This window comes from Lagopus muta, chromosome 22 (genome assembly GCF_023343835.1).
Source record: "Lagopus muta isolate bLagMut1 chromosome 22, bLagMut1 primary, whole genome shotgun sequence".
Taxonomy (NCBI): domain Eukaryota; kingdom Metazoa; phylum Chordata; class Aves; order Galliformes; family Phasianidae; genus Lagopus; species Lagopus muta.
In genome coordinates, this window is record NC_064454.1 from 1,854,322 (window position 1) to 1,866,739 (window position 12,418).

The 12,418-nt window shown below is 52.7% G+C and overlaps 1 protein-coding gene across 6 annotated transcripts in view; it reads left to right on the plus strand.

Moving 5' to 3' along the window:
- The window catches only part of LOC125703580 (protein CEPU-1), a 315,707-nt gene that overhangs the window by 62,177 nt on the left and 241,112 nt on the right, over nt 1-12,418 (plus strand). For 2 of the 6 annotated variants that reach the window (XM_048968232.1, XM_048968241.1), the window contains exon 1: nt 5,367-5,564. The exons of the other annotated variants lie outside the window; for them this stretch is intronic. In XM_048968232.1, the coding sequence (XP_048824189.1) occupies nt 5,489-5,564 (76 nt within the window). In that variant the 5' untranslated portion in view covers nt 5,367-5,488. Of the gene's footprint in view, nt 1-5,366; nt 5,565-12,418 lie in introns of those variants that run through there. 6 annotated transcript variants of the gene reach the window in all.

Below are 12,418 nucleotides of genomic sequence, written 5' to 3' on the forward strand. Positions count from 1 at the left end.
ATCATTCAGTGCCGCTGTGTATTTGCCACCTAATTTCTTCCCAACAGCCCTAAACCGAAAATAAAGTGCTGTTTAATAAACACCACTCGGCATTTCATTTCCCTGAATGTTCTGGTAGCAACTGCTAATTATTCCAATGATTTCCCCCCACTGTAATTATTCAGAACCAGCTATTCACGGATCCCTCCATTGACTTGGATATCCATACACTCGCACACTGAAATATGTATATATTTTGGTGTCCTATTGAAAATTCAATAGGATCCAATTTCAGTCGCTATTGCCTTCCCCCTGTGTCTCCCCTCTCCAATTTGCTGATGCTCCAGCTGCACGGTGGAGAAGAAAGGATGCAGCGTCTCACGCAGACGTAAACAACGCCGTCCAACTGCAACGGGGCGAGAAAAATTACTTCCTTGTACTCCTGTGCTCCTGACAAGAGCTGCTTCTATTTCTTTTTATTTTTTTCCTTCCCTTTTTTCTACTACGTTTGATTTTTCCAGCAGTGCTGGGTGGTGGGGAGGGGGAGTACACAGGGAGTGCTGTTTTTTTTGGGGTGTCTGGACATGCTCAAATTGCAAATATGGATTTCTGAAGGCGGTGGGTTTGTTGGCAAAATGGGTGCTGCAACTCGTGGGGCTGCCTTACCTGCATTTCCCCTGTTGGGGATCGGATGGGATTCCAGCTCTTCAGGTGTTGGGACACGAAGGTGATTGCGGGCTCCTCTGTTTCCCTGTGTGCTCAGCAGATCCTGAGTCTGTGCTCTCTCTCCAAGCCCTGGAGGGAGCAAAATGAGGAAAAAAGACCAAGTTACACAGAGATGTGTTTATGTTTGGGTCACCCTCAAGAACGGGTGCGTTCACACAGTAGCAAACCCCCTCTATCTCCTCGAGCCATCTGTTTGCAGAGCTTTGGCCCATGCAGCCGTGCCTCTTCCCTGGGTGGGCTTATTGCCTGCTTGTAATCTGTGGGTAAACAGCCTTCTGAGCTGTGATAAGAGATGTGTGGGAAAACCATCACTGTAAATGCTGGGGATAAGGAATGTGGTTTGTCTGGGGGAAGGAGCAAATTAAGAGGTGAGCAGATTCTTGCTGACTTGCCGGGTCCAACCCCGTTGTTTCACTTGTGTTGCATCTCGCTTGGAACTGGGAGAGTCTTGTTCTCCACATCATGCAGCTGAGTGGTCCTTAGGTGTGTGGTGTGTGCATCCCTGTGATGCTCAGGGACTGACACCAGGGCAGGGCAGACGGTTGGGTCTGTCAGCAGCCATCCCATGTCTGCGTGCACACCTCAACCCAGCCCTTCCTCCATCCATTTGCCCTTTCTTTTTGCTTCTCCTACCATGAAGATCACGTTGTCCCTCAGCACGTAGTTCAAATTTAAAGCAATGTGCCCTGAACGAGCAGCCCCAGCTGGAGGCTGTTCTGGGCACTGGGGCGGGGTGGTGGCCCACTGCCCTGTTAGCACATGGAGTAATGTTAACACATTACTGTGTTTAATGTACTCAGTGCTAATCTTTCTCCAAACAGAAACGATCTTGCTGAGTTCAGCACTGAAGGAGCAATAACCAATGAAGGAGATGAGATTAAGAAAACTCACAAGAATCAAATGTGCTGGAAAGGGCTGGGGAAGAGCCAGGGGCACTGCAGTAAATGACCTCTCAGGGAATTAGGACAAATAAAACCGTGCTCTGTCTCTTCTCCGAGGCACCGTATGGCAATGCCTCTGCTCTCCCCTCTCTGCTGTGACCACGGATGATGCTGTCAGGGTTATTTCTGCACCAGAGCGCAGCAAACGCTGTGTGGTGAGCAGTGCAACAGGGCTGCAATGAGGGATCTGCGTCGCTGCGTTCAGCAAAACCAACCTCTCGAGCTGGAGGATTGCTGCTTCGGTTGGTGGTAGCGTGAGGAGCTTTATTCTGCCTGGAACAGCCTCGAGAGGGCAAACAAACCTCTGTGCTGTGGCTCTCGTTGCAGAGGCTCTGTGCAGCTGGTGATCGTGGTGTTCTGTAAGCCAGGAGTGGGGCTGTCCTGCTGTGCTCGCTCTGCAGTGTGCTTTGCTCATTGCCGTGTCTAAATTCCATCGGGCTGTGATGCAGCAACCCAAGCAAATCATGGCAGTGCAGAATTGGAAGGGAAACACGGGGATCATTGAGCTCAACTCCACGTCTTTACATAGGATGACCTAAAAAAAACCAACTCCAACCATATTTCTGGTAGCAATCCAGCACAGTCCCACACTGAGCTCTGCTGGGCTGGATGGAGCTGCAGGGAAACCCTGGGTTCCGCTGCTGTGTTCCCAATTCTAGATGGGGGCTGCAGGGCTTCAGTCCACAGTGGAATGGAGGAGGTTGGGGCCCATTGGCTTTGCTTTGCAGCGGTGTGGAGGTGTGCACCCCGTGCTGTGGGGCTGCTGGGGGCTCACCCCATGGCTGTGCTGTCAGAGGCAGGATGTCCTTCACAGAGCCCAGCCATCCCCATGCACCCCGCTGCCTTCGATCCCGACCCAGCGCCGTGCGGGCTGCAGGGATGGCTTGGCAGTGATGTATTTACTACAATTACCATCTCTCTTCCCAGAGGAGGAAAAAATAGATGAATAATATGTTTTGAAGGTGTCATGGAGTGAAAGCAAGAGAGGAGCTTGAGCCTGAACTTATGAATAACTTATAGGCTTCCTCCCTCCGTGCAGTCACTCCATTTGGGCTTATCTTTCCTGCCCGTAGGAGGTGTAATTAAAGGAGTGAAGCTGGGCACAGCGCTCGTCTGTCTGGCTCTGTGTGTGCGAGGTGCCACAGAGCCTCAGTGGGGCTGGGAGGGCTGTGTGACTTTCTGCCACCCTTCAGCAGGGAAACTGGTGTTGTTGCATTACTCGTGGTCTCCGAGCTGTGCTGTGCTCTGGTGTGGGAGCATCCCCCTAAGGCACCTTTGGCACTGATGGCACCTGTGGCAGGGCAGTGGTGGGAACCCCCTGTTGGCAACGGGGAGAGCTTCAGCCCTGGCACCAGTGGGGATTCCCTTCCTGACCTCAGGCGATGACTTTGCCTTTCCCAGCTTTGCTTTCTTTCCCTCCATAAAATGAGTAATTTGCTCTTGTCTCAACACTTCTCTCCGCTTTCTCTATTTTGACTCCAGCAGCTGAAGGGAGGGGATTGCATTTGAGCGGTGTGCACGCAGCGCCGCGCGCAACGGAGCTGGGATCTTATCAGCAGCTTGTGAATGCTATTGTAATGCATATTGTAATTATAGGTATGCATATAGAGGGATGATGGAAAAAAGAAAAACAGAACAAAACGGGGCATTTCCCTCTGGAAAAAATGGGAGTGAAATAAAGCCATGCCTGGGACTGTGTCAGTTCCAGCAAGAAATGTCTATTAAAAATTATGCAGTGCTGCTCAGCAAGGTCACTGTGCTCCTGTTGGAGCCACTTGGAGGTTTCCTTCCAAAACTGCAAGGGGGGGGAAAAAAAAAATAAGGCATGCAGACTTTTAGGTGATGTGCTGTAATTTTGCCCTTCAGATTGGGGATAAAAAATAAATTTGTGCAGAAACTTGGCCCAAACGATTCCTCCCTCCCCTCTCTTTGCAGCATCCCTCCTTAACCCCACATCCATGTGCGATTTCCAATGAATAACTCCTTCCCCGTCCCCTGTCTCGGGAGCACAGCCCTGCTATCTGTGCTTTCCTATCACTGCACGCAGATATGTACGGGGTGATGGATATTAGGTGTTTATTGCACGGCATTGTGTTGAACATTACCTGCTGTTTGACACGAGGAGCTGGTGTTGTGCAGAGCCACGAGCCCAGGGCTCCTTAGGAGCTGTTCCGGTGTGTCGGGTAAATAGACGTGCCATGAACAAGTGCTGTGTGACTTAGTAATGCATGGAGCAAATCTGGGAAGAGCACTGCAGCACAGGGGCTGCTCTCTGCTTGGGCAGACAGATGGGAAGTTTGGGTTTTAGAGGGGAATGTGTCGATAATCAAGCAAATGGGGTGGTTCTCTGGGTGCTGTAATAGCTGGGGTTGTGTTGTGTTGAGTGCTGGCCCTTGGTGTGACTGTTGGCTGGCTGTTGTGCTGCTGGGACAAAGATTGCAGAGCTGCCCCATAGGAGCTCCCCGGGCTGCAGCCATGCAGGAGGAGCACAGCTGGATGTGCAGAGGTTCCCGGCCAGATCTTCTGGATTGCAAAGCAAACAGCTCAAACTTGGGAATCTCTGAGGAGGAGTCGGTGTAAAAAGCCAAGATATTCTTTTTTCTTTGTGACTTTTCTGCCTATAATGTTGTTTTATGTTGCTGTGAGTCATCTCAAGCAACAGAATGCGCCACTAATGAAATGCTGAATATTTAACACAGCATTATTTATTTGGCCGGCATGAAGGAGGGATCTCCAGGTTCGGTGCTTCCAGTTTTCTCTGTGTTGGACAAATGCTGGATGGGGTCAATATATGGTGTTGGTCTCCGGGCCCACGCTGGTGCTGTGCTCTCAGTATTGCGTTGCATGTGGGCAGATGTGTTGGTTTTGGACCTTCTAGGATCAGAGGAAGGGGCCGCCTCGGGGAATGGGCTCCAGATAGAGAATCGCAGAACCATTGAGGCTGGAAAAGACCTCTCAGATCCCCACCCCGCAGTGCCACATTTCCATCGCTCTGAACACCCCTGGGGTGGTGACCCTTCTGCTCCCTGGGCAGCTGTGCCAATAGACTTGCTGGTTAGCTGTAGGTGCCCCCGTTCAGGTCATTTCCACCTCTAACCATCCTGGCACCTAGCAAGCAGTTCGTTTGGGCGCAGGACCTACACGAGCAGCATTGGATCAGCTGTTAGGAATGGGGCGAGCGCAGTTACAACACGGAGTCCGTTCTTATACGCGCACGGCTTTATCTGGAATAAAAGTAGATCGATGCCACGAGTTAAATTAAATCTAATAGAGGAGAGGTGAAGGGGGGCCGAGCTGCCCTTGGGGTCGGGAGCCGAGCCGGGCCGTGAGGGCAGAGCGGAGCGGCCCCGCGGCGGCGCTGCCGGAGCGGTGCGGTGGGAGCGGAGCGGAGCGGGGCGGCTCCGGAGGCGGCGCGGAGCCAATGAGCGGCGCGGGGCGGGAGCGGTGCGCGGCCGGCGGCGTGTGCAGCCCGGGCGGCGTGTGCGGGCCGGAGCGGCGGGCACGCAGCGCCTGTCCGTCGCACCTTGCCGCCCCTTCCGACCCCCCCTTCCCCCCTCCCCCCCTTTTTTTTTTTATTTTTCATTTATTTTTTTCCCTCCCCCATCCTGCGGTGGTTTTTTTTTTTGTTTTTTTTTTTTTTTTCTTTATTTTTTTTCCCTTCCCTATTATTTATTTTTCCCTGTGGGGATTTTTTTTTTCCTTTTTTTTTTTTTTTTTTTTTTTTTTTTCCTTTTACCTCGCCTATTTTTTCGCGCTTCGCTTCGGGAAACGCTGGATTTTAAACCTCTCCCCGGCAGCAGGCAGTGAGTGGGGAAAGGAGGGGGAGGCACGCAGCTCCGAATATGGCCCAGGCGAAAATGCAGCACCCCGTCTCATGGGTGATCTTCGCCGGGATGGCCGCACTCCTCCTCTTCCAAGGTAGGGGGCTACGAGCGTGCGTGATCCTATACCGACATCCTGGGGGCGAGGAGCCCCCAATGGGGGGGGGGGGGTATGCGAGAGGCTGCTGGGGTCCCCCGTCCCCCGAGTTGTGGGGGATGCAGCACGGTGATATCTCCCTTCCTCCCTTCCTGCCCCCCCCTTTACTTTGCGCTATGGAGGAACTTCTTGATTTTTGGGGAGAGGGGCTGCTGGGCGATGCCAAGCGGCTCTGCCATCTCCAGCAGCACAACTTGGCTCCTGGAGGAGCCGTACATCCAACAGGCGGTGGGCACGGGGAGGTTCGTGGCCCTTCTGCGCTGCTTTTCTGCTTTCCCCCCCCCCCCCCCCCTCCCCGGCTTGGTTTGGTTTTCTTTTGCTGGATCCGCCTGCAAGGTCGTCCCAAAAACTCGGTGCAACCCGAGGGCTGCGGAGTTGGGGAATTTGTGGTCTGATGTGTTCTGGTGGCGAGCAGTTTGCTCACACCCTGCAGCCCCTGGGGAGGGGATTTGCAAAATAGATAAATAAATGTGTGCACTTTATATATAAAAACAGAGAAACGGGGTGGGGGGGAGGAAGGGGGAGGCGGCAGCCGGTCCCAGCTGGCCGGCAGCACCGGGCTGTCAGTCTGCGTTAGGCTCCTTACAGCCATCTGGAGGGGCTGTGGGAGCGGGGTTTCCTCCGGGGGGTCGCATCCTGCAGCGGCTGCCCGGCCATCTCGGGCTGCAGGAAAGGGGGATGCAGGCGGGGGAGCCCCCCGAGCTCCATTGTGGATGTATGATCCTGAGGGCTCCGGTTGCCCTCGGGGGTTTTTTGGGGTGCAGGCAGCCCCGGAGATGAGGATGCGTTTACATAGGGGATGGTATTGCAGTGGGAATGCTGCAGCTGTCCTGGTGCCTGCTGTGGGCAGCTGTTGCCCTGAGCATCCCTGCTTGGTTCATCCTCCGTGCAGCAGGACCTTGTGTGGGGCTGGGGGCTCGTGAGCGGGGGCTGTGCCCCAGCAAAGCAGGGGGAGATGGGCAGCGCTCAAACTTCTCTCTGCTGGGCCCGCTGTTGCAGGGAGAGCTGCTGGGATGGAGCGGCGCGGGCTGCTTAGCATGCACAGCACACAGCGAGGCATCGCTCCTCTTCGCCTTCCTCCCATTGCCCTCCTCAAGCTCCCGCTGCCTGTGATGCTGCTGGGAATGCTGGCGCTCTGCATCTCGTTCCCCTTGGGGCTCCCGGGGCTGCCGCCTCCATGGGGAGCCCAGGCTGGGCAGTGGGCAGCCATCCTTCTCCTTGCTTCCCTGGTGCAGAATCTGTGCCTCTTTTAGTGCTTTCTTCTGTCTCCTTGCAGCCCTATTCCCTGCTCATCTCTCATGCTTCCCTTCATTCTCCCATCAAAGCCTGCAGATCAAAAAGTTGATTTTTTTTTTCCCCCTCTGCAGCACAGCAGTGAGGAGGGGTGGGCTGCCTCCTCCTGACTGAAATCCTTTGCACACACACCCCCAACCCCCCCCTGCACTCAGCCCTGCATGCAGTGTTGGTCCCACAAGGCCCTGAGTCACTGCTGGGTGGGAACAGCTGGAGCTGCAGCACAGCGTGGGCTGGGGGGGGCACAGCCATAGGATGGGGGGAGAGGGTGGCATAGGGCAGCCAAAAGTTCAGACCTTTTTTGGAAGCTGGGAGGTGCTGGGTCATCAGTGCTGCATGGGAGAGGGTCCCCCTGGGAGGCTGGGTTGCATAATCGTGTTTCAAGGAGTCATTTCAAGGAAATAAACTTGGGAGCAGAAGTCATTTTGGCTTTTAGCAAAAACTTTCAAAGTGGATTTTGAGCAATTGGGCTTCCATTCAGCCCCAGAGGGAGCGTGTGCATTTACATATGTGTGTGCATTGGCAGATATGCAGCAGCCCCCTGCTGCTGTAGTGATCTTTTCCGCTATTTACAGTATTTCTTTGAATTTTAACTTTCCTTACCTGATGGTGGAACTGGTTTGTGGCTGAAAGCATGAAAATTGTTGTCATGCAGGAAAGAACTGTTTTGCACATCGCTACTCCAAACAGCTCAAGAGATCTGTGCTGCCCTCTGCGGCAGTTTGTCAATACTCCGGGTCATTTACCTATTTGCAGCCAAACAAACAATAAGGAGAGTGGCTTGTGAGTGTGCTTGAATGTGGAGAGGAGCGTGAAGTGGGGTAATTCAGGAGTGCTTGGGCGCCTGTATTTATGCAAGCATCCATTGGTTTGCAGCTTTTGTTGTTGCTTCTCTTTCCCTTTCCCCTGGTGCTGGGCACGCAGGGAAGCAGGGGCTTCGGCCCCAGTGCTGGGGGATGAGTGCTGCTTGCAATGCAGCATCCCCCACAGCTCTTCTGCACCATGTGGAATAGTGGCAGTGGGGGTGTGGAGCAGCTTGGAGGCTGTGTTCTCTCTTCCCAAAGCAGAGGGATGCTTGTGGCCATGCCCTTACTGCCACCCAGCCATGCTTCCCAAGGATGGGTGTGAGAATCACAGTCCAGGAGAGGAGGGGAAGAAACTCCTCACTCAGCCACGCATGAGGGGATTAATCAGGCTAAAAGGTCAGCAAAGATTTAGCTGGGCCTTTAGCATCAGTAAGCCAAGAATTTGGGAATTTGATTTACAAATTAGCATAAAGACCTTATTCTAATGAGCGCGCTGCATAGGTATGTAAAATAATAGCAGATGTCAACATCGTACACCGAGCAATCTTCACTTGGAAGAATTATTTGCCCCCTCAATGTGGTTGGGTTGCAGATGGTACCTGAAGGGGAACGGGGCTGAAACAGCACAGAGGCATTGGGGTGCTGCCATTGGGAAGGGCAGGGTTGGGGAACGTGGCCTGGAATGGGGCTGCAGCCTCAGGAGGGCTGGAGGGAAACCCAGCAGCTCCTGCACGGAGGTAATTGCACTAATGAATGTGTATCAGAAAAATTATGTGTATCGATGTCTTCTGGTGAACACCCGGATTTATTGCTCCCCTGGGGAAGTGCTGGATGTGGCTTCCGTGGTGGTTAATGGTTACCACGCAGGTCAATAAAATGTGATATTCACCCCAACGACAGAAAATAGCTATTTAATAGGTAATAACAGTAATAATCAATACCGACATGATTAGATAACCTAGTTAGGTGCAGTACATAAAAGAGGGGGGTGCGGTGTGGGTACTTGGAGCACTGCTGAACATCTGTCACTCTTGTTGATTCTAACTGGAGGTGCAAGCAGGGATCCGGCACCTCTGGAAACAAGGCTGCTGGCTGGGATTAATTGGCACATTTTTAAGACTCAGCAGAGTCAACAGGAGCCCCAGCAGACCTTTGTCATGGGAAGGATGCACTGCGGATGAACGGGACGGCGCCGAAGATGTTGGTTTGCACGTGGTGGGGCTGAGCTGGGCTGTGTGCAGTGCTGCACATGGGGTTGTGTGTGTGCTCCTTGCTGCTTCCATGCATGGGCGCAGCTCCGGGGGGGCTGTGCACAGTGCTCCTCCTCTCAGGTACAGATGAATTCGTGATGTATCAGAGGGAGCCTTCCTGCCAATGGTTGGGTGCTCTGGGGACTGCCACCGGTTTTGGGGTGTCCCAGTGCTCAGTAAAAACCATTTTTTTTTCCTCTTCTCATTTGGATCATCGTAGTAACCTTGGCTGATGGTTATTCCATCTGCCTGTTGTGCTCGCCCTGTTGTGCGTGAGATGAGTGCATTTGATATTCCAAGTGTCTGCTTCGTTTATTTCTCTTGCTGTTTTTGCTTAAAAACATCCATATTTGTGATTTCCTTCCCCCCATTTTATTTTTTCTCTATGAAAAAAAGAATTGATCAGTTGACAGATCTGGGTCAAGGCAGCAAGGCTGGCTGGCTGTGATAAGCCAGGGTGGAGGTGGAGAGGATGGCTGCAGCCAAAGCATCATAAGGGGATGTCCTTATGGCCACAGGGCCAGAAAAAAACCTTTTGGTATCTCTTCCCAAACTTCTGAAGGGCCAGGAGAGGGTAAATGTTCTTTGCCTGTTCCCCAGCCCAATGGATGCCTTTACTGGAGCAAAGCCCTAAGGAGGGTAAATGTGATGATGTTTTTGGGTTGTTGGTTGTGCTCCTTTGATGCACGGTGGCAAATCTCTCTTGCTCAGTGGGACCAAGCCGTGATCCCTCTCAGATGTTGATGGCAAAGGCTCACAGCTGCCTTGGAGCTGTGACTTGGGATGGAGTTCTTGGTTTCAACCAGAGGCCAAGAGGAGCAAGATGCCAACTTTTAGGATTCAGAAACCCAAGCTGTGCTGATGTCTCCATCTCCAGCCGGCATCCTGCACCTCTGTGTGTGCATCCTCTCATTCCTTCATGTAGCCAAGAGCACAGAGGATGAGCTCTCCATCACTGCATCCCCGGGGCACCCTGATCCCAGGTGCTGGAGCCCTTTTGCGTGGAGCACGCTGTGCTACTGGCACATTCAGGGCTGCATCCGCCTCCTTCTGCCTTCCCTATGCGCACGCCTCGCTCCTGGTTAATAATAAATCAGAGGTGCTGCCTTCAACGTGCTCTTATCTCCTGCCAAGAAGGATAGCATGGATTTTTGATGCGCTTACAGTTAATATGTCCAATGCTGAAAGCTGTTGTAAATTAATTGACCCTTTGACCCGCCTTGTCCCGCTGGCTGTTCCCTCTAAAGGCAGCGCTCCTTTCTTGGCATCCTCCCCCCTCTGCTTTTTCCTTCCTCCACCTCCTGCATGCTTTGCTTGCTGAGCAGGGCTGGGTGCTGGGCAGTGTGGCTCTGAATATTTCCCTTAGAACACCGGGGAGGTGCTGATGGAGCTGGTGGTGCCTCATCCCTGCAGGTACCCAGGGTCAGGCTGGACGGGGCTCTGAGCAGCTGGTGGAGCTTTGGGTGTCTCTGTTCATTGCAGGGAATGGGCCTAGATGGCCTTTAAGGTTCCTTCCAGCTCGAACCATTCAGTGGGAGCTTGGTTCTGCCTGCATCCTGCAGTGAGTTGGGGTTGTTGTGTGCTCCATCCTCACCTTGCCACAGGGACAACACCTCTTCCCTCTCTTCTCGCAGCTCTATCTAGCTTGTATTCCCTTTGCAACTGGGGTCTTTGCCCCACGATGCAGTTTTGCACCACAGAGCATGAAGAAAGCTCCTTCCCCAGCTAAGCCAAGCTTGCAGTACCCCAGGCCCTCAGGTGTGCCCTGCTGTGACTCAGTGGAGCAGCAGCAGCCAAGGAGTGGGAAACCCCGCAGGAAATTGTGTAATGTTGGAAACAGAGGGAGTTTTTCCATTCAAAGGCACGGATTCCCAACGATAGAAAAACGTGGGGGAAACAGGGATTGATTTCAAGTATTTTTTGCTCCAGATCCGAGCTTTGCTTTACGAAGTTGTGAAGTTATTTCAAACAAAATAGCAATCCGAGGGCGGCGTTCCAGCAGCACAGCAGAGCCCGCAGTCTCGCGCCTCGTTCCATTTCTTTTTTTATTTTTTTTATTATTACTTCTTCAAAACAGACCCTCTGCTAATGTTTTGATTTTGTCAGAAGCAGCATCCTTGATTTAAAGACCTGCTTTGAAAGCCAAATCCAACCCGCCTCATTGGAAGCGCGACAAGCACTTGAAGTGCGAAGCAAGGTTCATTAATACTGCAGCGCTATCTGGCCCTTTGAGCGTGGCTGCATGTATTGTTTTCCCCTCTTTGGGAGGCTGTCTGGTGGATAACGCTGAGTTGCTGGGTTTGTTTGGTTGCTTTCAGGCTTTATTCCCGTTCTGCAGGACAGATGGTGTGAGGAGATGAGAGGGTGCCTACAAGAGACTTTTTGCTCGGTCAATCCCTGAAGCCGGCACCGGGGTTTTGATGGCAGTCCAAGGAGCGACAGGGCTGGTTTTGGCTTTGGCATGAGTGACATCTCTCTTAATGAGGCTCTTTTTGGAACAGTGCTGCGGGCAGCGGGAGCCGCTGGACAGCCAAGCTGTCATTGAATGCAACATTGAAAAAATGGTATTATTTATTGTTGTTTTCTGCTGCTTTGCTACCCGTCAACACTTCCCGTTGTAGGTTCTCAGCTTCAAAACCTGACATCACATTAGCAGCCGGCTCCAAAGCCCCCAAATAATGCATAAACTATGATTATTCCTTCTGATCCACTTGTGTTTATGTAAATGGCTGGAAAAGCGGTTTTTGGCTTATTTCAGAAGCTTAAGGGATTCATAGCAAGCCTATTATTGAAAAATCAGAAAGTGAAAAGCAACTTCTGAGACGAGGAATTAGCAGCTCAATGGCTGCGTGCGTCGCGCTGCCTGCGCTGCTCCGGCGGTGGCACAGCTGGGAATTCCCCCTGGGATTCACAGCCACCCACACAGCAACAGGTTGTGCAGGGAGCTGGGATGCTCTGCGGGTTGTACAGGCCGGGATGGGGGATGCTCGTGCAGGATGTGTGCAAGGGATGCCTGCGAGGATGGGAGTCGTGTTCAAGGGATGACTGTGAGGGATGTGGGATGCCTACAGAGGATGCTGGGTGTGCACAAGGGAGGTGGGATGCCGGATGGTGTGTCTCTATGGGATGCTGGATCTGCTGCACCTCGCTCTCTGTGACCACGTTGGGTGTTTCCTGCATTTGGGTTGAAAGTGCCTTCTTCGAGCTGGGTGACTGGGACAGCACCTGGTGCAAACCTGCTGCTGTGCGGAGTTGGCTGTAACCTGCCAGTGCATATGGTGACCAAATGGAGCTTGGAAGAAGCCAGGAGCTCCACAGAAAAAGATTCAGCATAGAGTCTGGAAGAAAAAGCCATCGAAGAATCTGAGAGCGGTGACAGGAGTGAACCCATACACCAATATAATGCAATGCAGTGCCATTCTGCTTTGTGCTCAGAATCACAAAC